This window comes from Vipera berus (genome assembly GCF_964194415.1).
Source record: "Vipera berus genome assembly, chromosome: 3".
Classification (NCBI taxonomy): domain Eukaryota; kingdom Metazoa; phylum Chordata; class Lepidosauria; order Squamata; family Viperidae; genus Vipera; species Vipera berus.
Window position 1 is genome coordinate 193,880,651 of NC_138204.1, and position 25,544 is coordinate 193,906,194.

A 25,544-nucleotide genomic window follows, 5' to 3' on the forward strand; every position below is an offset into this window, starting at 1 on the left:
TTTATTTCACTTATCAGTACAAAGAAGGAAAAGGGGGAAGAGTAATCAAACATGTAGATTTTTCAATGAAGAATTCCTACATGAAATTATAGGACTGTAAAAATGTCCTACAAATACATTTTCAGCCTGTATAAAGTGGGTTCCAATAGGAGATTTTGAGACACTATACTTTCTACATAGGACATTCTTGCTATCATTCAGTGCACTGCATAATTTATCATCTGATTAAAGCATCTGGGAAAGTTTGTATCCCAAAAGGACAATAATGAGGATTTGGTTGCCCAAACATTAAGTACATTTTGTCTGACAGTTTCAGGGAATGGAAGGTGTTATTTGGGGCCAAGAAATAATATGTCTAATTTCTCATTTTCAGGTCTTTTTAAAAAAATACAAAAACAAATGTGTGGGTAAAATATTTACAAATCTAGCTATAGCAAATTGTCTATAGCAGGATTCCCAGTGCTTGAGGACCATTGCATCTTGTGTTGCATCGACTGTTATTAAAACAATATAGAACCTGTCCTCTTGTAATTTTGACATAGTACAGGTAGTCCTCAACTTACAACAATTTAGTGACAGTTCGAAGTTACGACACTGAAAAATGTGACTTCTGACCATTTTTTACACTTATGACCATTGCAGTATCCCCATGATCATATGATCAAAAATTCAGACGCTCAATTATGTGGTTGCAGTGTCCTGGGGTCACATTTTGTGGGGTTCTGAAAGCAAAGTCAGTGGGAAAGTCAGATTCACTGAACAACCATGTTACTAACTTAACAACTGCAGTGATTCACTTAACAACTGTGGCAGGAAAGGTCATAAATGGGGCAAAAGTCACTTAACAAATGTCTCTTAGCAGCATAAAGTTTGGGCTCAATTGTCACAAGTCAAGGACTACCTGTAATGGCTGGGTCCCTAAATGATGCAAGTTGCTAGTAAGGATCCTGGCTAAGTGATATTTCAAAACCAGCAAGAAGGAATATTCTTTGTATCAGTGTCAATCACAAATCTTCTTCGCTTATCTTCTCAAATACACAGTCGTCTTCATTTGATCTACTACTCTGTAGCCATTTTCTTGACTTAAAACCAGAATGAAATATCTGTAGAGAATAAAAAAATATGATACATAAATCAAAATAAAAGCATTGGGAAGAAAAATAGTGCTACCAAATTTATGGTTAAGAGAAAGAATTAACACACTGAGCTTATGTTTAAATCATAACAAAGGGAAAAAAAGAATTTTCAGGGATCTGATCTAGCAAATGCTGTATGGCTATCACTGCAGCAAGTGAATTTAAGCACAGCAAACAATATCATCTTATACTAAAAAGATAATTCACATCCGATTAACCATACAGTGTATTTGTTGTTGTGCTTCAAATATCCCCTTTTAGCAATTATGAGCTAAAGGAGAAAAAATTGTAGATGAGGAACAAAATCTTGTGATGCTATCAGAAGTTTGAAGCAGTTGTTTGATTTTAATCAGGAAATGCCCTAATAAATTCAGCCATTACATTTTATTAGCAATGAAGTCCCACAGACCATTTGCAATAATCCTGCAACGTAAATATTTTAAGTTTGGGGATTGTACTGCTGTCCACAGAATATTTGTGGCTGCCCAGTGGATTATGATTTGCAATAGGCTACTTTTCAGTGTTCCCATTCCCTCACAGTCACATACATACTTCAATTAAATGTGTTCCCTCTCTGTTGCATTAAACCCTCTGACTCTTGGGAAGACAGCTGAATCACCACTGCTAATAGCCATGGTAAAGAGTTCTCTTACTATTCTCAACCAGCAATCCATATTAAGACAAGAAATGATGACTTGTTCTCCATGGTTTGCCCATGGTTAATAATCTGCCCAACAGGAATATTGAGGTCTCCTGAGATTTGCTTGGCTAAAAACTGCTAAAACCGGGATATCCATATTTGCTTTAAGACATTCTCATCAGAAAAAATAGGAATACAATGGCTAGGTTTATATGGAGTGTGATTTGTGACTTATATATGAATCCAGCAAGTGATTTATTAAACTAACTATGATCAAAACTAGCCATGGATTGATGCAATTTATAACATTTGATAATGAGGTTCATTAAAAGCTTTAAACTTCCAAACATAATTGTCATCTCAGATGCCCCCTACTCAACTGAGTCTTTTTTCCACCCAAATTATGTAATTTAATTTACAAACCTGACTTGGGCGGATGCTTACTTTCTTAGCTGTATCTAATTCTGGATGCTCAATCTGCTAAATAGATAGGTTAAATGAGAAAGAAAAAAGACATTACACAAAAAGGAAGGTAGTCAGAATGTTACATCAAGTTTATTTCCTTGACCTGAGTTGATGATGATGATGAAGAAGAAGAAGAAGAAGATGATGATGATGATGATGATGATTGCTTTGGCCAGACCCCACCTTGAATACTATGTCCAGTTTTCTGCATCATTCCAGTTTTAGAGAAATTAAAATAGGGTCTGAGCAGGGGAATGAAAATGACCAGAGGACTTTGTTTTAGTCTCTAATCAGAAATGAAGGAGCTAAGAATGTTTTTGAGAAAGAAATTAAAAACAGATGTTCTAGCAGTGACAAATATTTGAAAAGATGCTATATAGAAGGTCAAGATCTATTTTAAAGGCAAAGGTAAAGGTTCCCCCGAACATGCATGCTAGTAGTTTCCGACTCTAGGGGGCCGGTGCTCATCTCCGTTTCAAAGCCGAAGAGCCAGCGCTTGTCTGAGGACGTCTCCATGGTCATGTGGCTGGCATGACTAGTGCCAAAGGCGCACAGAACGCTGTTACCTTCCCACCGTAGTGGTCCCTATTTTTCTACTTGCATTTTTACATGTTTTTGAACTGCTAGGTTGGCAGAAGCTGGGATGAGTAACAGGCGCTCACTCTGTTACGCGGCACTGGGGATTCGACCCGCCAAACTGCCAACCTTCTGATCGACAAGCTCAGCGTCCTAACCCACTGAGCTACCGCGTCCCTAAGATCTATTTTACATCCTTCTAAAATACTGTTTTTCAGTATCAGGAACTTTAAGATGAGTGGATGCTGGCTAGGAGTTGAAGTACATATATCTTAAAGATGCTGAGGTTCAGATACATTACTCTAGAGTAGTGGTTCTTAGCTGGTGGCCATATGGCTACCTGAGGGCCTTGGATATTTCAAGGTGGCCACAGGTGTAAATCATGTAACTGGGGCCATGTCATGTGCCAAAGGGATCAGCTAAAGGCAAAATGTATTATACTGCGAATACTGTCAGAATAGAATATACATGTATTCTATTTTCAAGCCAAATTGGTTAAGTGTTAATCTTTTTTACTGGTAATGGGACCAAAACCGGGGGGGGGGGTGGGCGGTGGTGCAGAAGAGAAATGAAGTTGGAAGGGGGCCATGTGGAGAAAAAAGTTCAGAAACACTGTTCTAGAAGACAGATATAATAGAAATAATTTACAGGAAAACTGATTCTAACTGAACGGTAGGATTTATTTCCCCTAACGGTTCAATAGTGCATGGATTATCTGGACAGTTATACGCTGCATTTAACCAAATAGGATTGGAGAAGTAACTGTAAAGGATGCTCTCATACTGGTAGCAACTATCGTTGCCATAAGAACTTTTTACAGCAACAGCGTTTATGTACCAATTAAGGAAAAGTGTACGTAATCTTTTTTTTAAATTTTGCTTTCATTTTGTTACTACCAGATAGAAGATGGTTATGCTAAGGGTCAGAAATGTTCTGAAATTAATTTGAGTTAAAAAAAAATCTTACACAAGACGATACAACATTCTTTATACCATGAGGTATGGGGGGGAGGCTTCACAAGCATATCAGGACCACATTTTAAAAAGGGTTGAGCTAGAACAAAGAGGACCGTACCAAGCCAAATAAATTAACAAAATGCAATTAATACAATTTGCCATGTTTTCCCCTTCTAACAAAGCAACCATTTTCTCCTTGTAGTCAGCTGGACTGAGAGAAACTGTCTCAGCAAATGGGAGTGGGGGAGGGGGTGGGGTGTTGGATGTCAGCCAGAAAACCAGCCAGGTGCGACACCAGAAGACTCAGGCACTGAGCCTAGAAGCTGAAGCAAGGAGCCTTCAGTGACTGGCACACGGCACCTGATATGACGACATGAACCACGGGGCTTGTAAAAGAAAGGCTGCCTGCCCTCCCACCCCACCCAGGATTTACTACAGTGCGGCATTATTACTTCTCTCCTACTGCCACGTTTTACCAAAAGAGAGCTGAGCACTCATGGATTCTGAAAAGCAGAGAACAAAAGGGGAACTTAATAATTCTGATGAGAGAATGAGGAGAAAATAGGTGATGGGATCCTGTTAATGGGAAGAGAGCCAACCGGAAGCCATAGCATTGGAGAGAGAATGCCAGCTTTGCTCCGATATCTAATAATCAACACAGAGCCAGGAAAATATCACCTCAGGCCATGAAAGAATTCAACACTTTATAATCACACAAGTTCAGAGCACATTTGGAACAAGCTCAAAATCCGCATGTGGAGATGCCCCTTTTTACTGAATCTTCCTCTTAGAAAAACAGAATGTTGTGGCAAGAAAGCCACAAGAAAATCACTGATATACCCAGAGTAGGTCATCGTACTGCATTAAAAAGATACTGCCAACAACAACTTAACATCGATGTTCAGTGAAATTAGATTATCAACTTTGCTCACCATCTCTTGATCATTCTTGGTTGTTGTCATCAGCTGCTCTGATATTATTTTTTTTAAGCAACTGCTTAGAAGAAATGCCTACAAAGATGAAATTAAGTTTTCATTAAAAGTCTTTTTTTACTGAATTCCTTTTTATAGTTTATATTAGTCTCGGCATGCGATTTACTTGAAGGTGGTGGTGAATTGAAAACACACCTCTCCAAATGATAAACATTATTAAAAAAGTGGAACACCCAGCTTTCTAACTTGTGAACCAAGAGTTGCCAACTACAATTAAAAGCAATCTTCCCTCCTATCTACGCAGCACAAAAAAGCCAAAATCCAAAAACTCAGGAGAGAGAGAGAGCAGGATAGATTTTCCAGGAAATTAAATACGGAAGGAAGAAAAGAAATAAAAGCCTATTTAGATGATATTCTTTAATTTACTGGGCAAGCATCTCTTCCCAGATAAAGGCACTGCACATTCACTTGTTCTCCACATAGTTCTCTTTTCAATGAACGGATGTCTTACTCCTCCAGTTCATAAGTAATATGATCATTTCAATCCATAGGTAATTATTTGGAGAAAAAAAATGTTTATTAATCAAAAACATTCTTTAAAAAAATCCCAACTGATGTTTACATATTCTGGATTGGTTCCTAAATGAGACACCGTATGTTATTTTTTTCCTCCAATTTATTAAATAACCATATGAAATAAACCCTACCAAACCTATCCTGAGACCCTGTCTCTTGTAACCAGTTAGGGAAAGGGGGAAGAGATGTAACTCGGAGGCAAAATATATATTTTTGTTTGTAAAATATTTAGTTATTTAGGAAAGAGGATTTGCTGAAACCTTATTTGGATCAATATTAACAGAAATGTGTACCTGGGCTGGAAAAGATTAGTAACCCTGATATTTATGGAGCCATATAATATAATCTTTTATATGAACCCAAACAAACCTGCTTTGTATTGAAGACAATCCATCTCCACTTATCGGATTCATTGTACTCAATTCTGAGTTCCAAGAATTGATCAAGTCCGTGGCCTAAAACCGATCCCTGAATAGTCAAATTGGAAAAGAATAACAAGAACAATAAAAGCCATATAACAACAGTATATCCTAAATTCTCCCATCTAGACTCTGTGATTCTTTTTATAGAGAAAAATCACTTCTGCCAAGGCAGGAAAAAAGAACAAGGACCTGGCTTCGTATGCTGTGTAGAACAACTAAGATATATAATGTTAAGATGTCAGATAGAAAATGGAGAGCATAAAAGAAAGCAGCTCATAAGCATTTAAATTCAGTATTTGCAGACTCTTAAAACCTGGGCATTGTGATCCTGAAAAATGTCCTTTCTTGAATTTAGCAGGAATATTTTGGAAGGAACCAACTGGAAGGATCATGTTTCCATTTCGCAGAGTCCAGATTTACCTTCCATCACCGGGCAGCCCCAAGTTTGAATAAAATATCAGAAAAAATCTTCCTGGCTCAGAGGCTTATGATAGATACTACAAGATTCTATCAAGGATTCACCATGCACACGTTTTAAAGAATGAGGATAAACTGCAAAATTTTGAAAAAATGAAATGTCCTTTTTCATACCCTTTTATAAAATATATAGACATGCATGTTTAGCCAACAGTTTAAAATCATGATTAATTGATGGGATTCTAAGTTGCTCACTGTCTTTTTCTTGGGCTATGATTAGATCACATTAACGAGGAGGCCTTTGTAAAAAAATAAGGGCAAGATAAAGGGCAGATTCTTCCAGCCAGCAACAATAGATAGACTGTTAATGCTTTCCTGAGAATCTTTTTCTATCTGTATTAAAAAAAAGGCAAGGGCCAATCACTCTAATTTGGCCTCTGGGAGTTTCTTCTGCAGAGACTTGCAGGCGCTGATTTTCTGCTGCCCTGCAGGCGGAATTTTGAGGAAGGGAAGGTGGTTTTCTTGGAAGCATTCATGAGCCAGATGGAGACCTGGTTTGTGGGCTGGAGATTTCACTATATCTGCTCTAGCTTTTTTGGAATATACGTAGTCCTCAACCTATGACCACGATTGGGACCAGAATTTCAATTACTAAGCAAGATGGTTATGCAGTGAGTCATACCTGATTTTGTGATTTTTTTTTGGCATGGTTGTTAAATGAATTACTGCATTTGTTAAGTGAATCGTGCTCATTAAGCAAATCCAGCTTTCCCCAATGACTTTGCTGGTTGGAAGGTGGTTGGGAAGGTTGCCAATAATGATCCCATGATCTTGGGACACCGCAATTTTTGTAAATATATGTTAGTTTCCAAGTGCCCAATTTTTGATCACATGACCGTAGGGATGCTACAACGGTTTTAAGTGCGAGGACCAGTTGTAAGTCACTTTTTTCAGTGCCAATGAAACTTTGAATAGTCATTAAACAAATGACTGTAAGTTGGGGATACCTGTACAGCCCAGGGATGCTTTATGCTTGCCATTCAGATGTTTGATGTCTTTCAGGCAATACCAGCTCTTGTGAGTACCAGAAATCATAGTAGATTTTTGAAGCTTATAATCTGAAGCTGAGTCCTTATAGGACTACTCAGAAGAAGAAGAAAGAACACTTGGGAGAAAGATCTCAATCTCATATTTGCATCATATTCTGCTAATGGAGAAGTAGGCATAACTACTAAAATGGTTATAACCCCTGTTTATTTTTCTTTTCAGCCTATACCACAGGGTTTCAAAACATTTTGGTATCAGTGCTTATGTTGGCATTTTGAGTGCATGTTACAAACGGCTGGCCTCTGAAAACAAGCTAATGAAGTGGTTCCTTGCCAGATCCTCTAACCTCTAGTACTTCAGCTTACCTCTGTCTTTTCAGGGCCATTGTGCATGTTCCCAAACAAGCAGAGAGCTGAATCCCTTTTATTTTGACTTTTATTTCTAAGTCTAGAAAGTCTACGTATAGGCAGGGCCCACCCACATTCTTGGAAATAAAGATACTTGAGGATAGCCATTTGCCAGTTTCCCATTTATTTATTTTTTTGGGGGGAGAAATAATTTTTAAAAAATCAGATGGAGCCTAGCCAGTGCCAACAGGTAGCTCAAAGGTTACATTAGTCTCTTAGGGATCATTAGGGGGCTGGGTTATAAAGTGCATTTCCTAATAGTCTTCCCCAATTTTGTAGTCCCAATATGTTTGAAATACAATTCCAAAAATTCCAGCCTACGTGGCTGAGAGGAATTCTGAGAGTTGCAATTTCAACACAAATGGAGAATATGAGTTTGGAGAAGAATGTCCTAATTAATATATGATCTGTGATGACATACAGTGATTGCACAAATAGCTTCTTACCAGATGTTCAGGATATAGCAAATACACACACAGAATCTATGTATGGGCTGTGTGTTCTTGTTCACAGTCCTATTTATATAAAGTAAGAATATTAATGCACATAACAGGACTTTGGAGGTACAGCAGCAGCAGCAATCAATAGTTCAGCATGGTACTTACAAGAAATGTGACCTGCCAGCACCTTATCCTGTTGATCTTGAAATTGACCTCTTTGATCTGATTGCTAGGTAACTTTATGCAGCAGCTAATCTCATTATTTCCCACATGAATAGTGGCAGTACAACCAACTTCAGGGTAGTCACAGGAACAAGGAGCAAGTTGTATATATCCATAATGCTGGATCTCTCGAACCAGCTCTAAAAACTGCAAGAGAAAACAGCAGCTAGAGGAGAGCAGTAGGTTACACATAACATCTGTAGAGGTGTCCAACACAACCAACTTCACAAGGATCTAGATGGCTCCAAAGTCCTTTGTTCTCACAATATGACCAAGTGTCAGCTAACTGGAATATGGGATTCAGTGCAGGGATTCAATGAAAATACAAATGCCAAAAGTTATATGGAATGTTTAATTGATGAGAAAAATGTGCATTCCAGGAGCAACCCACCAATATATATTTAATTCTCTGGGTAGGTAACTTGCATCAGACATTCCTTTTCTACATCTTCAGATGCTGAAAAACTCTTAAAGATTCTCCTCAAGAGTTACAAACTATAGTTTATACCAAACTATAGTTATCATGGGGGATAGTTTTAAATAGCCAAAATTCACCCACATCTTCTATAAAGCTCTAAAAAATACATCTTATTTTCTTACATGAATTGCAATCTATAAACGTGCTGGGTATATCTACACCCTAGTTCTTCCAAAACTGTAGTTCCAGTCTAGGATGAGCTAGAATATAAGTTCTGCTTCTCTTTCATGTTTTATAGCATTTGCTTTTTAAGTATATACCAGGAAACAGATTGGAAGAATACCACTATTTCAAACAGCATGAATAGGGAACTGAAGCTGATCAGAAAGCTGGATTCACCTGGGCCAAAGAAAGTTTGGTACAAGACAAAGTAAGGGAAAACTCCAATCTTTGCACAGGAGCCATCCTCCTGCTGGCAACCTTGTCCTCTGCCTCTTTCTGCACAAATAACTTTGCATCTCTTCCAAAAACAAGGACATGACAATGACACACAAAAACAATCCAGCTGGTGCTACCATAAAAGCAAAGACCAAAAGGCAATGCTTCCAACAGATTGGAATCTATTCCCATTTTTATGTAATAATTTCTAATTTTAATTATTAGCCTAGGCTAGGGGTAGGCAACCTTGGCTCTTTTATGACTCGTGGACTTCAACTCCTAGAATTCCTGAGCTAGCATAGCTGACTCAGGAATTCTGGGAGTTGAAGTCTACGAGTCATAAAAGAAGCCAAGGTTGCCGCCTAGGCATTTTATAAAACTTAATAGACATCAAAAAGGAATGGTTTGAATACATTCTACATTCTGCACTAATTTATTTCTTGTAAGTTGCAATTTCCCCTTTCTTGTGATTAGAAAAAAAAGTGGAAAGAGATGCTCATAAATTTCAGTGAATACATTTGCTTATTTGTGTGGGGGAGTGAATTATAAATAAATTATGAACATCAAGGCACTGATGTAAAGACGGATGAAAGTCTAGCTATCCTTTCAATATAATTAAATGCAGTCCTGGCCCAGACCCCTGTATGTATATATAAATTCCAGTTGCAAGAAGAAAACAAAACTCGGCTTCCAAACGCGAATCCAATTATACCAAATATACCCTTCTTATTCCAACCCCAAAGAATGTGTGTGTTTTCTTAAGTAGCCTTCTTTTCAGTTTTCAGATCATTTGCAATTTGAGGAAGCTTCACAGAAAAGCATTTGCACGCTGAGTATCTTTTACAAGTCTTCAGTTTAATTACCTCTGAAAGAGAGTGGAAGAATCTGGTGGGGCTTCAATAACAGAAGAACGAATCACTCAACTTCACTGGAACTATGAGGGATTCAGGATATGGCAGTAGGGATATTAAGGGGAAATCCCACTGCCATAAGAGAAGGCTGTTTGATTATTTACAGCTAAGTTGACAAATAAAATGGAAACATTCTTCCTAGTAAACTTCATTGTAATATTTGTTATATGGACTTAACTTGGCTAAATCTTGCAAAAAAAAAATTAAACTGAAATAGTTAAATAATTTGCATAGAATAGCAGTTTTATCTGTAACATTCTAGAAATACATAGCTTCTATAAACCAAATATCTATGCATCCACTTTCAAAAATGCAGATGGCTATATATTACAATGAGTATACTAACTGCTGTTGCACGACAATATTTCACTCTACTGAACAAAAGCCTTAGTTGGGAAATCAAGAATGAGGTGACCTAGAAATGTAGTAAACACAGCCATAAATATCATCAGCATCATTCCCAAGGCTGCCATCGATGGTTTGATGCAAACAGCCATAGCTTTCAGTGGCTGCTTCCTCTCCATGCAGCTTGCATGGGCTGTGATATGAGAAGAACAAGTTAATCCAGTGATGGCAAACCTATGACATGCCACAATATTTTGGGTGCCATGCCAGATTTCACCAAAACCTGACAACTGTTCTCGAAAGGATATTCTGTTTTTTTCAGAAACTGCAGAAAGAGTTGTGCAAGAATGGGGTGTGCTCTTGCTCGGCCTCCAGGCCCTCTGGAAGTTACAGGAGAGGACCATGCTCTCACGCAGCGTCCAGAGCCTCACAAAAGCTGCAGAGGCAATGGAAGATCATTCTACAAAGCTGTTTCAAAAACCAAGGCTTTGTGGACCTGAAGCAGTCTCAGGTGCTCCAGGTCCCACAGGGGCCTGCCAAGAGTAAAAGCATATCACGCGAAGGTAAGTACGGTAGTGTGTGGCAGATCCTGGGGAGCACTGGACTGTTGAGGCAAGGTTCATGAGCCTCCGGGAATGATGCAAAGTGGCCTTTTTGAGAGGCAATGGTTACCCTAAGGCTGAGGTCAAGGCCTGGGCAGGGTACAATCTACCTCTGTTCAAGGTAGTAGTAGTAGTAGTAGTAGTAGTAGTAGTAGTAGTAGTAATAATAATAAAGTTGGAAGGGACCTTGGAAGTCATCTAGTCCAACCCCCTGCTCAGGCAGGAAACCCTATACCATTTCAGACAAATGGCTATCCAGTCTCTTCTTAAAAATTTCCAGTGTTGGAGCATTCACAGCTTCTGGAGGCAGGTTGTTCCACTAGTTAATTGTTCTAACTATCAGGAAGTTTCTCCTTAGTTCTAGGTTGCTTCTCTCCTTGACTAGTTTCCATCCATTGCTTTTTGTCCTGCCTTTGGGCGCTTTGGAGAATAGCTTGAGTCCCTCCTCTTTGTGACAGCCCCTGAGATGTGGGGAAGATTGAGAATTGTTTTGCTTTTGTTTGTGGAGTGGGGTGACATGTCAGCATAGTCAAGTTAGGCATTTTCTGAATTTTGGACATGCATTTTCTGAATTTTGGACATGCCAAGCCCAGAATGCCATCACTAATGTCTTTGTTTTAATCCTGATTGCCTTTCCTCTAAATCAGTATTTTTCAAACATGGAAACTTTAAAATCTGCAGACTGCAGTTCTAGGAATTCCCTATAGTATAAAGTAAGCACTTATGGTAATAATGGTTCAGCATGGTGGTTTTGATCTTCATTTCCAAATGGCTATATTTGATATTTAAAAATCTGAAAAACCCACATGGATAGGAGGTTGATATTCTTCCTCAAATAAAACTGAAGGAAAAGGGCAGCCTTTAAACATGAATGCATTCTCTGGTATCTTCGCATGATAACATATATTCTGAAAAGGACCATCATAATTTAAAAATCATGTTACCTTCAATTTATTTGGTGCCTTTTGCAGCATTAGAAGCTTTTGCTTCTGTTCCTCATTAGGTTTGACCCAATTCATCTCTAACTCCTGTACAACCTTTTTTTAAAAAAACAAAACATATAAGCAAGTAAATGTTAGACTAGAATACATATGTTTACTTTCTGTAGACTAGTAGCAGAACAGAGTTGAAAACTGTTAATTCACAAATAAAATAAATCATAGGTCATTTCATCTCAAATTTTGCCTGGCAATTTTCAAAAAGAAAAGCTTCTTAAGCATACCTGCATGTAAAGTAAGTTCACCGAAGTTCTACAGTCCATCAACACTTTATCTAAAGAAGGATCCATATACCTGCCCAATAATGTACAAGGAAAGAGAAGCCATTAAACCACTGGCATACATGCAAAGAGAAATGTAACCAAAATATTGTAGGTAAAAAACAAAAACAAAAAACTGAATTTAAGCAACCAGTTCACACTTTTTATTGCATGTTATGATCGTGCTTGATACTACATGTAGTATGATATATTCCGTTAAAATCTTTTTGTAGTTTTGGCTTTATGTTATGTGCCAAAGATGCCACAGATATACATAAGTCCAGGGCTTTTTTTCTCATAGAACGCTCAGAACAGAGTTCCGGCACCTTTTTTGGATGGAACCTTGTAGGGTAGGCAAGGCGTGTTGTATGACATGTGTGAGTTCCGGCACCTTTTTCTTATACAAAAAAAGCACTGCATAAGTCGCATGGAGAAGAAGCTTATTTTGTTCTTGTTTTTATTTATCAGACTGATGGATCTATTGCATATTCAATAGATAAATCTATTCTATATTCAGTTATGATACTATGTTTACAGAATTAGTGAAAAAACCCATTAGGTGCTGGAGAAAAAAGCGTAACTGGCCACATATCTTTTCAGTGTTCTTTGATTCCTATGAAAAAGGCTCCACCAGAGTCTTCACCAGATTTTTCAACCATGGACTTTAATGGACAATACAAACATAGGGTGGAAATTAGATTCTAATGGGCAATTTGGATTTGATTTAACTGGGGTTTTATATGTTGCAGGGACTTAGTTTAATCTTTTTAAATTGGTCTTAATTTTTGTATCGATGTTTTTATATACCTGTAAACCGCCCTGAGTCCTTCGGGAAAGGGCGGTATATAAATTCAATCAAATTCAAATTTCTACTTCAGATATGCTGTCCAATAATATTTCTGATATATTGACTGATAGGACAATTCTGAACTTTTGGGAATTTTGAATGTACCGCTTTCAATGCATTTGGAAAGTGCTAAATTACTGTCCCACAAGCTGTAATATACATGGAACTCGTATGATTTTTCCCCTCCAGCACACTGGTATTTTTTAAATATTTCTTGCTAATTTCACTTCTGCTTCCTGCTCACCATTTTCTGATCCCAATCTTACAAGCCGATTCTTTTGCACTCCGAAGACTCACATAAGGAAGTTCAAATTCTGCTAGTTTTTTCAACACTGGAGGGGGATGGGTAAGAAGGAAGGGAAAAAAACATTTTGATTTTTTTAATGCTATTACAAAGAAATACATTTATATCTAAATGTAGTGCTAATTAAACACAAGATGGGTGGTGCTAAATATTCTGTGTATGTGCCGCAAGTTGCTGACTTTTGTGACTTTTATAAATTATGCAAACCTGCTGATCATAGGAAGAAACAACTTAAATATGATTTTCCCTTACTCATATATGTGTTTATTTCCTGTTTATTCACTTCTTCTGTTGAGATTATAAGATATTAGCAGACTTTCCCCATTTACTTTCAAATGTGTCTTCCTAGCCATGTTAGCAATAGGTTTTTATATTGGGAGCAGGGAACCTGGAGTTTTTCCATATCTCCTGTGTGTTTGTTTCATCTGCCGGTGTGGTGGGATAGGGAAAATGAATGTATTTGAATTGTTTTTTGCACTATATGTAGGTTGAAAGATGCTAGATGAACTTTTTGCAGGTTGAGCTTCTTAAGCATAATCAGTTTGCCACTCTTTGGAAAATGGATGCCACTTAAAAAAAATGTAAATTGTGGTCATGTGACTGCAAGATACTGCAAACTGCCCTAGATTCAAGCTAGTTATACCAAAGGCTTCAAATGCAATTACATGACCACAGGGGTGGGGGGGGGAATGTTGGCTCTTTGAATCTGGATTGGTGAGTCTGTTGTAACTTTGAAAGATTGCTAAGTGACCAGCTATGGTATTAAGTAAGGACTGTCTGTATACAGATGGCATGCAACATGAAAGTAATGTGTGTTACACAAATGATTTCTTACTGGATATTTGTCCATTGTTGTGATCTTGAATAAGAAATAAGCTGAAGTATTGTATTAGCTCCCTAGAAAGTTCAATCTTGTATGATATCACCTGGAGGAAAACAAAAGATGCATTTTCTCCTTAAGCTGTTGAGTTAGTTTTCAAATTAACTATTTTAAGTTCCATAGCTGTTTCGTTAAAAAAAATTAGTGAGAAACTCTTGCCTCTGCTGACTGAGTGTAGGTATCTTTACAAATTCTCTCCTGCAGGAAGTATGAATACAAAATATTTTTTTCTCCCAAGTCTTTTTCAGATACTGGGATAAAATATTTTAAGTAAATTTAAAAAAATTTAAAAAAAACCTCCCCAAGTGCTCTTTGGTGAAACACCAAGTATTGTCATGACAAATAAGCACTTTGTTGACTGGCCTATCTCTTTAGGCAGTCACAACACACCCTGGCCTGAGAAAATAAGTTGAATTCTAAACCAGTTTGGGTTGGTTTGTGTCTTGGCACTCAATCACTATGGTTTGTACACTCAATCACTATGGGTGTCTGCAGGCCATGGTCTGTAAAGACAAGATGATGGCCACAGCAATGCAACTGAAACTCCACCCATTTTTGTATTACTTTTTAAACCATATCCTGAGGATAGCTCTGTACAGTAATTCCAGAGTATGCTGTGCAAACCATAGTGGCTGGGTTTTAAAATTTATGGCTTATTCAATAAACCACAATTAAGAAACCCTCACTTTGTGTGATGTGTAAGCCCATTTGCTGTTTTATGAGGCATCTGTAACAATATATTTCAAAAATGGGAAGGCTGCTAATTATGCTTGGACACACTTCATATGAGATGCTGCCAGATCAATGTGTATATATTACTTGCCTCTAGCACTCTTTCAGCAGTGTCTGATGTCTGAATATCAATCCTGAGATACCTTCCATCAGGAAGATAAACATCCAAAAAAGCTTGTTGGGTTTGGATTTTAAATGTTTCCTGCAAGACATGAAAGCTTAATGTTGAAGGCATTGATGGGTGGTTTCATAAGTATGCTGAAAACATGGGTTTATTTCAAGAAAAAGTATTTTAGTGGTAGACTAGGGGGAAGGTAAAGGAATCATTAAGCTTATATCACTTTTTCCAAGAAACCAATCATTTTTATGAATTTATAATGTTCAGGCAAAAATTAGATATTTTACAGAGGGGAACAAAAGGTGTAATAAACCTGTTCATCAATTTGTTGCTAATAAAGTTTCTAGACAATCTATAAAATACCCTACAAAAGAATATATTAGGACATCAGAACATTTCCACTACATTCATTTGATAATTATTATATTATCATATATAATATGCTATATATCTCAAATTAATTATGGATTGTTGTACAAATGGCATTTATGCTTTGATAAAATTTATTATTGTTCCATATATCAGCTTTCCTATTGAAAAAATGATATGCAGAAATGTATGCTACATTAGTGGACCCAGAAAGAGAGTCTTTTCTGCTGTGCATCTGCCCTGTGAAATGACAACCCCTCCTCCAAAATTGAGCCCAACCCTCCCAATGCTTAAGAAGACCCTGAAGATAAGGGTCTGCAGGGCTAGCCATGGTAGGAAGCCTTTACAATGGCTGTACTGAGCTGACGTAGATGGAATTCTGCTGCTGATCACGATTTTCTGTTTTGAAATTGACTATGGACAGTTTTTATGTTTGTATATTGATTTTTTAAATTGGTTTTATTGGTTTGTTTTTACCTGTGGTGAACTGCCCAGAGTGAGATGGGTGGCCATGGCAGCCATGCAAATCAAATTTATAACAAAGAAACATTGGACCACCAAGTTAGCTGCTGCAAGATTGCACAGGCTGACTAGAAACAAAGCGTGACAATGACAAAGTAGCAATAATGATTGCATGGGAAGATCTGCAGAAAATGCCATCTGACTGCAAAGAAGAACTGGGGGAGGGGATCACAAAATAGACCAAGTAGTAGAAAACAAAGAAGCTAAAGTGCTGTAGGATTTTAGAATTCAGACAAACAAGCACCTGCCAAACATTTCAGACTAACAACTGTTGATAAGAAAGACAAAAAAGTCTGCATAGTGAATATAGATGTGCCTGGAAAAAGCAGAATAGAAGAAAAAGAACTGGAGAAAATCACAAAATACTGAGATCTGCAAATAGTGGCAAAAGAAAGCAAAAACAGTACCAATACTAATAGGCACCTTGGGTGCAATAAAACTGGAGCATCCGTCAAACACCATTGGCATTACAAAATCACCATCAGTCAATTGCAAGAGGCAGCTTTATTTGTAACAGCTTATATATAAGAGCCTTGGTGGAGCAGTGGGCTAATGCCTCCTTAAGTAACACCAGCTGCCTGCAATTAGTGCAGGTTCGCATCCCACCAGGCTCAAGGTTGACTCAGCCTTCCATCCTTCCAAGGTAGGTAAAATGAGGACCCAGATTGTTGGGGGCAATTAAGCTGACTTTGTAATAATGCCGCTTGGGGTGTGTGTGAAAGCCCTAATAATTAGCAGGCATATACATAGAATGAAGGCTACTGCTAAGCTTGTAAGCCGCCCTGAGTCTTCGGAGAAGGGCGGGATATAAATGGAATTAAAAAATATATATATTCTGCAACGATACCTTTAACACCATCCAACAAGAATATCTGCCTATCCCAGGTCCTTGGGAGGGACTTGATAGGTAGACAAATGTGCCAAATCCTGTCTAAATATCTGATTGACTGTGTGACTAATCATAATAATAGCAACAACCTATATCAGTCCACATCAGTTTCAATTAGCCAAAAGACATAATGAAAAGAATATGCTAGCAGGGCACACAATTTCACTAACACACAAGAAGAAAACATGCAAATGTTAAATTACAAGTCTAGGCCAAAGCTTTTGGGAAATAATGTGGCAAATTTGATAATTAAAACAATACTTGAGATATTCATCAACTGCTTAATTAAAAGTTAGCAATATTGAATGCTATATCATCTGCAGACCATTTCCCAGGACTAATCATAAAGTTTAACTTTATTTGTTTAGACTGCAATAGAATAAGAATATTTGTTTGCCATATTCATTATAGCCCAGCAATTTGATTGTGCTGTCACTAATTATAGCATCAGGAATGCTTACTCTGCTTATTTTATAGAGCAATCCTATGATGTAGTGCTCTGGGGAAAAGAGAAACAAAGGCTCCCATTAAACTATTGGAACAATCCTTATATTATTTACAAATGTACTAAGACTTTAAAGGGAAACAGTTGAAAATGATGTGAAAGTGGCAAGACAATATCCCTAGGAAAAAATGGCCAGATCCCATTAATCAGAGATTATGCCAGTGATATGCCAACCACATGCCCACGTGACAGGCAATAAATAACAGGTTGGCAGTCCTTTTATGCTTCGCAACTCATATGGAATGAGCACACAAGTCAGAAGAGAGGAAAACCAGGAGCTACAGAGAGTGCAGACAGCCCCTTCTTGAAAGCACAAAAGGGGAAAATTATTTTGACAAATGAAGAGTTCCAGCTATAAGCATCCATAGGAGAAGATTCCTACACCTTCATTAGGGGAGAAGAATGCGTTGTATACACTTTCTGCATGCATGCATAATAGGTGTAAACATTCAGCCCGGAATTACAGTCGTAAATCTCGTATTAGTCGTTAAGTGAATGCATTTTAGCCAATTGGAAGCACTCAAAATGTGACCATGATGGGGAAGCGTCTCTCAGAACTTGGAAATCATGTTGCAAATAGCTCTGGAGAGGTGCGTCATAAATTGGATTGGTCACTGTCACTACACCAGTAGTGTAAGAAAAGATATTGGCAATATTACCGGTATGTTTTTATGGCTCTGATAGAGAAGCATGAACTAGAGCTCACTGGCAGAAGGCCTTTTTAAAATTTTCACTATTGGCTTTACTCTAAAGATCCGCCATTGATAGGACGTGATTTACACACTAGAAGAGCAGAAGTGTTTCCTCTGTACTGGCACAATCTCTGCCCCATTTGAATCATCTCATTTTAGTGGGAAAACTGGCAAACCATCCAAACGTAACTAGCAAAGCTACTGGGTATTCCAATGATGCATCAGCTAACATAGCAGCATAACTATATCATGTATGTAAGTATGTATATATTTTTTTTCAGCAAGTATTGCAGGCCCAATTGGGAAAAGAAAGCTCAGGACCGTATAAGTTGGAAACATGCGGAAGATGCCTTCATCCTGCAGTGGATAGACAGTGGCTAAAATGGTGGTGATATATGTATATGTGTGTATGTGTAATTAAACTTTGGAATTTATGACTTGTGCTGCTGACTACCAGTGTGGCTGCTTCCCCCCCCCCAAAAAAAAAAGAGAGAGAGACTTGGACTAATTCTTGGAAGTAATGGTTATCAATGGCTATTAGCCTTGATGGTTGGTATGATGGCCTCTGAAGATCAACCAGTAGGAGACTAGAGGACTTTCAGTTTTTGGCCACTCTGAGAGAACAGAGTGTTGGACTAGAGGGGGGTCCAATCCCGCAGGACACTGCTTATGGTTTTATATAGCAGGGGCCTCCATCAGATTCTATTGCTTAGAAAAGAAACTACTGAATGTCCCATAAAGAGGTTGACACACTTCTATCAACTTCTCAGCCATGGAGAAATCAGAAACAAGAATGCTACAACAATGCCTTCAAGTATGTATCAAGTGGTAAGTGGCACCGCTCTGGTAACATAAAGGAGATGTTGACATTTTTACGTCAACACACCTCTCACCTCTTTTCCTGCCACAAGTCCAAAATATTTACTTTAATTTAATGCCAGATCTCAAGAAGCTTATCATACTTTAATAAAGCTTTCAAGCTGTTCCCTAAGGGACCAAAAAGATATCAGGTCTTTTACAGCAAAACCTTCCTCCGGTCAATGCAAGAAATGCAAGAGGAAAAAAAACATGGTATGTTCTAATAAAGAACATTAAGAAACTGAAAACCTCACGTGTTAGTGTTTATTTTTAAAATCCCTGTGTTTGAGCTGCTTTAAAAGTAGAAATTTACCGCTGAGTGTATAGCTCTATTTTTAGCCTGGAATAAGGTTAAAATGGTTAATTTTAAGAATAACTTCCAAAAGATAAAGCAGTTTGAACTCAATACCTGCCATGTATATAGAAGAAAGTAATTAAGAACAGCTTACAGCTGAACACACAGGTGGTCCTTGATTTACGATTGGTTACTTAGCAACTGAAGTTATGATTTACCCCCAAAACATACTTATGACTCAAATTAGTTCAATTCCCCAGCCCCCCCGTCATGTGATCATATCTTGAGCACTCAGCAACCTTCTCACACTTATGTTCATATGCAGTGTCTTGCAGTTGCATGTCCACAGCTTATTATTAATTATTTTTTGCCAGAAACTAGCATTTACTATTGGTTTCTCTCAAACAATGCCCACTGTAGATAATGGGTTCACTTAACAACCACAGATGACCCTGGTGATTCATTTAATGACCACTGCAAAAAATGTAGCAAAATCAAGTCAGTCACGTGATGACCCACTTAACAATTTATTACTATTTATTAGCACAATATATTAATGTAATTCCAGGATCAATACCAGTAATAAATTAAGGACTACATGTACTAATGCACACAAAATGCTGGCTGACTGTTGCTGTGGGTGGAGACAAGAAGCCTGACAAAAAGAACAGAGGAACAGAAAATGGCTGGCTGATATACTGAACACCAGTACTCCATATTTAAATATTTTATTATAGACCTCAGTAACAACAAACTAGCTTCTAGTCTGTAAGGACAGGAGCACAGGAAACTGTCCCTCTCTTACCACCTGTCTTTGAAACAAAAAAACTTACCTGCTGTAATTTCCTAAAGAAACTAATAAAGACATCGCTGTTTGTAACACTTGGGTCAACGGAAACTGCAATAGAAGAAATTGCAATAGAATAGAAAATATATCTTAAAATATTCCACAGATGATCTACACAGAGAAAAAGTATGTATAATTTACATAAAATAAAGTTTTGATAAAGGCATATACTGTAACTCAAAGGAAGTTTAAGATTTTCATAAATAGTTTTCTTTCATTACCTATAGATTAATGCTTAATCTCGAGAAATCAGATTCAGTTTAGAATACTTGTACAAGGTGAATTCTCTGCGGGGGTTTTTCCCCCCCAGACTGCAGGTTCTTCTGAGATTAGAACTTCTACTCCAAATATCACTGGATTCCCCATTCAACCACAGCATTTTCTGAGAGTCCCAAAACCTCATGAAAGACTGTTCAGAAAACCCAGTGAGCTCCAGTAGGAAGGATCTGGTGCAGAATTCCTGACCCTTAAGAACTGCACTAAATGCAGCCCTCTATATCTGCTGATAAATTTCCTTTAAAGTCCAAGTCACCTAAAACATCTTTTTCTGCACAATTTCTTCCAACCCCTTTCTAGGTTTATGAAATCATAGCATGCACAATTCAGTATTTGCTTGAATGCTCATTAAAAATCAGTTGCCAAAGTAGTATTCGGTATACCATTCTGTAGATATTGTTCTAGCTGCATTCTCCTTTCATCAGCCATTGACTTTGTCATTGCAAGGTAAAATTTTGGAGGAAACGAAGGCATTCCTTTTCCAAAGACTCGTCTTAGCTGAAAAGATAAATAATCTTTAAATGGTACTAATCTGTTAGCAAACATCAAATATTTATTACTTGAAGATGGGCATTAATAAATTCACAATATCCCAAGGACATTGGCATTCAAAACACAGCTGAATTGGCCTGTTCTTATGTTACCGATAGAAGAGAATATATGCAACTCAGTGTTGAATTGTGCAGTCCTTGATACTCTCTAAACTAGGTTGCTTGTTTGTAGAGTCATTACCTAGTCATTACCCAACTAGGTAACAACATCAGTGTGGAATTTGCTCTCTGGTTACAGCTTGGTCTGACTGTTGGTGTGGGCATCTTAATTCCTTGATTAAAGGTAAAGGTAAAGGTTCCCCCACACATGCGTGCTAGTCGTTTCCAACTCTAGGGGCCGGTGCTCATCTCCATTTCAAAGCCGAAGAGCCAGCGCTTGTCCGAGAATGTCTCCGTGGTCATGTGGCCAGCATGACTAAACGCCAAAGGCGCACAGAACGCTGTTACCTTCCCACCGTAGTGGTCCCTATTTTTCTACTTGCATTTTTACATGCTTTCGAACTGCTAGGTTGGCAGAAGCTGGGACGAGTAATACCTTGATTAGGGTATTCTTTTTACCTTGATTAGGGTATTCTTTTTCTGATAGATTGTTTGGCATTAATCCCTGCCTTTAATTCTCTGGGTGTTGATTGCTGGAGAGAATGTGTTCTGGTCTGTTTCCTTTTTAGTTTTATTGCTCTTGAATATTGTACAAAAGTAGCTTCTCTCTATGTGTCTACTGATGATTGATTTTGTCGTGAGTGTCAAGTTTCCAAGAATTCCTCAGGACTTTGGATTTAGCTTGAATTTCACAGATTCCAATTGGAAACTATGGTTTTGTCTGTTCATGTGTTGTGAATTTATGGAGTTTTAATTGTGTCTTAACTGCTAATTGGTGTACATCGATGTGCTTTGCTAGTCTTCTACCTGTCTGTCCTACATAGTGGCTGTTACAATTCTAAAGTCTTTAAGATCTGATCTGATGTCCTGGCAAGAGAGGCCAGTAGGTTTATAATGCTTTCAATGACACTACCTATTTGATGTTGTGAAAACATCATCTGCTGATATAAAATATTTCAATGATGCAGCAGATAATTAGTTATATAAAAGAAAAATCACTAATACTATTTGTGACACTATACATAGGCAACATAAAAATGTACTGTATATAGATATATTTGGAAACCTAAATTGGGCAGAATAAAATCAAACTGAGTGCAAGATTTAAGAAAAGTCTCCGTTTATAAAAAGAATAACGAATACTATCAGGATGAGATACAGCAATTAAAACTTACCAAAAGGTAAAACAAAAAGGTAAAACTATTTTCTATTAGGAAAATAATAATTTTGGAGCAAACCCATATTGCTAAGGTTCTTATATGCATGTAGTGGTTTAAGTAGTGTTCCCATATTTCAAGGGCTGCCACAAAGAGGAGGGGGGGGGTGTCAACCTATTTTCTAAAGCACCAGAAAGCAAGACAAGAAACAATGAATGGAAACTAATCAAGGAGAGAAGCAAAATCTACTGTAGAATTAAGAAAAAAAATCCTAACAGTGAGAGCAATTAACCAGTGGAAGGACTTGCCTCCAGAAGTTGTAGGTGCTCCATCACTGGAAGCTTTTAAGAAGAGACGGGACAGTCACTTGTCTGGAATGGTTTAGAGTTTGCTGCTTGAGCAGGTGGTTGGACAAAAAGACCTCCAACTCCCTTCCAACTCTGTTATTCTCTATCAATACTATGTGTACTCATTGAATAATATCACTTTATTCTTATTTTATTTATTTATTTATTTTATTTTATTAAATTTGTATACCGCCCTTCTCCCGAAGGACTCAGGGCAGTGAACAGGGCATATATAAATAGAAAATACAAAAATTAAAAGAGAATTAAACAATTGCCCAGATAAAAAACAGTAACAATATAAAAACCCATTAAAAACCCTAACATCCCCCGTTCTTCTCTCTCTCTTTCCCTTGCACAATTGTTCAATTTTAAGAGATTCTCTAGTGGAGAAGTTCAAGAAAGTCAAGAAATTGGCCATTAACATACAACTGAAATCTGGGCCCTTTTTACATGTAGCTCACTGTATGAAAAGAAAATGGGTCTTTCGTTGCATTCTTACAACTGCAATTTTGACTTTTTTGATCTGCTTCACAGATACACAATTTGGTGAAAGGACAAAGAAACTTTTCTTTCTCTAGCTGATATTCTTACTTTCATAATTTCATTGGAATAATTAAAGGTTCAATAACACTGGTATTATTTACACTAAAGACCTGTTTTCTGAACATAGCTTTGATATGTATGGTCCTCACTTCTTTCATGGAAAGCCCCAGGTCTGAAAATACTCTAAGGGAATATTATCCAAAGGCAAAGTGGAGAGCCTCTACTGATGTGTGTATGTCCCTGCACACACAAAAAGTTTCGTGCAGCAATAAACTGCTAATGTGTAAACATTTCTTTTATGGACAAAGCTAGAAAGATGTCAAACATGCTGCAAAATTTAAGCCTGAACTGTGTCAATGACCCTAGGGCCTAGGCAAACAAACCAATCATCAATGTTATAAAAGCACCATCCCTCTTGTGGGTGATAGACAATTAAAAAAAAACCCAAGAATAGTGGTTGGATGAGGAAAAAAGGGAATGAATTCTTCATCTTACCTGTTCATTCCAGCGGTGCAACTGACTGTAACGTAACTTGCAGAAAAGGAAGCCCTCCAGATATACAGAATACAGCTGAAAATACACAGTGACTAAATAAATCCTTTCAAGATTGTTAACAGAACCACTTGCTATCAGTCGTGTTCAACCTTGCATTCTTACTGGCCAAGAAAGAGGAACCTCATTCCTGTGGGCCAAAAGTGACCCTGGCATGCCCCAAGTTATAGTGGCAGCCATAACCACACTAGGTGTGAACAAAAGAGTGGAGTTTTTATTGCATCATTGTGGCTATCATCTTGACTTTTCATACACACACACACACACCATGAATACCTTTGCGCACAGATTTGGTACAGCTTGACCATCTTTTAATTCAGGAGGACTGGATCTTCAGACTAGGTCAGACTTTCTCAACTTCAATGACTTTTAAGACAGGCAGACTTCAATTCCCAGAATTCCCCACCCAATATTTTAAGTTGCCAAGATTGAGAAACGCGGGACTAGTTCTATTCCAGAAAAGATACCCATTACTTCAGTCTGGAATATTCTAAAGAAATCAATGTTAAAATATATCCCACCCTGTCAAGGAAATTAAAAGGAAGCTTGTGAATTTTCACAGAACACCTGAAAGGAGTGTTACAAGCGCAGCACAAGAACACTTGTCTTTTTTTTTCTTTTTGTTCCCACACTTCCGTTGTGATTTTTTAGTACCTATTTGAGCGTTCGTTCCAATTTCTGTCACAAACTTGTTTATACGTGTTATTTCCTCAGCCAAGTTGGTGAAGTTGCAAGTCAAACCAAATCAAAACTGTCCTTCCTTTCTCCACCCCCCACCCCGCTCTTTCTGGTCTCCCCTTTCCTCCCTTCCTCTCAAGCCCCTCACAGACGCTTCTCCTCTCAGGCGCAGAAACGCGCCTCCAGGCCAGCCCGCCAGCCCTGCTCTCCCGCTCAGGGAAGTCTTTACCCCCCGGCAACCACGCTCCCACGCCGCCCAGCCCGCACTTGGCGCGGGCACTAGCTGCGCTCCCGCCCCACAGAACCATCTTTGCTCTCCTTTCTTCCTTTCCTTTCGGGGCTGCAGGGATGGGTGGGGCGCGCTGACTCTCCGGATCGCCGCGACTGTCTTAATCCCTTCCAGGCCGTCAGCCGCTGCCCAACTAACTGTTGATCCTCCGACCCAGCCAGCCACCCAACCACCCACCCCAATTTCAACGGGATCGTCGGCCATCAAATCCACCTGCCGATGCCAGCCCCTGCCTCGCTCCGTCCCTCCCCGCCCGCCGCACTCCGCTTCCCTCCGCCTTTTCCCGACAAGGGCTCTCGGCAGCTGGAGGGGTGGGGGCGAGGGCACAGTTCCCGCCGCCCCCAGCCCCCCGCCCGCGGGGGCATCGACCGCGGAGCGCCCGAGGAGCAGAGCCTGGCTCGCGCCGGAGCACCTGGCAAGGTCTGGCGCTGCCGGGTTAGTTCGCCCTTCCCGCCTCCCCTCTTGTCGGGATCCACCCTTCCTTCCCTCCCTCCCTCCCCGTTCAAGGGAAGCTACTCCACCACGTAGCGGCCGCCAAACTTCTCCAGCAGCTCTTCGGAGAGAGGGATGCTGAAGTGCATCTTCATGGCGCTGCCGCCCGCCCGGAGAGGGGAGTCGAGGGAGCCGTCTGGCGGGGCCGAGGAGGTGGAGCAGGGCGGCCGCGGTAGGATTTGTTTGCTCCACACGTGATGGAGGAGGGGCGCGGTTGCCTCCACACACCCCTCCCCGGGCAGGCGAGGAGCGAGGCGGAGCGGCGGCAGGTGGAGGTGACTCCGCAGAGCGCGGGGTTGCCTCGCTTAACGCGCTAGCGAAGGAGGAGGAGCGTCAGCAGTGGCCCCGAGCCGCGACGGAGCTTCGACTAATAAGCTAATGGGTCAGACAGAGAGAAATCGCTTTGCATTCGATTATTATGTTTAAGGGCGGCTGCTAAGAACAACCCTCCTGTGTTTACGGTGACTCCGAGCTATGCTCTTGCAAAGCCTGTA

At 39.0% G+C, this 25,544-nt stretch overlaps 1 protein-coding gene across 1 annotated transcript; it reads right to left on the reverse strand.

Annotated features, from left to right (window-relative positions):
• On the reverse strand, nt 1-25,217 carry SNX31 (sorting nexin 31). Its single transcript, XM_081324855.1, has 14 exons — nt 25,080-25,217; nt 23,535-23,609; nt 20,726-20,840; nt 20,053-20,117; nt 15,063-15,173; nt 14,195-14,285; nt 13,300-13,387; nt 12,173-12,242; nt 11,895-11,987; nt 8,180-8,383; nt 5,651-5,749; nt 4,706-4,783; nt 2,200-2,256; nt 1-1,103 (listed from the first exon to the last, which is right to left on the reverse strand). Exons 1-14 carry the CDS (start codon nt 25,143-25,145, stop codon nt 1,005-1,007), a joined length of 1,311 nt encoding a protein of 436 aa, XP_081180981.1. The 5' UTR covers nt 25,146-25,217; the 3' UTR covers nt 1-1,004.
• Between the last annotated feature and the right edge of the window lie 327 nt (nt 25,218-25,544).

Coding starts and splice junctions, on each gene's coding strand:
- SNX31 (XM_081324855.1), bottom strand. CDS start 25,145: ATGAAGATGCACTTCAGCATCCCTCTCTCCGAAGAGCTGCTGGAGAAG. Junction 23,610..25,079: donor AGTTTGGCGGCCGCTACGTG/GTGGAGTAGCTT, acceptor GTGTATTTTCAG/CTGTATTCTGTATATCTGGA. Junction 20,841..23,534: donor TGCACCGCTGGAATGAACAG/GTAAGATGAAGA, acceptor TTATCTTTTCAG/CTAAGACGAGTCTTTGGAAA.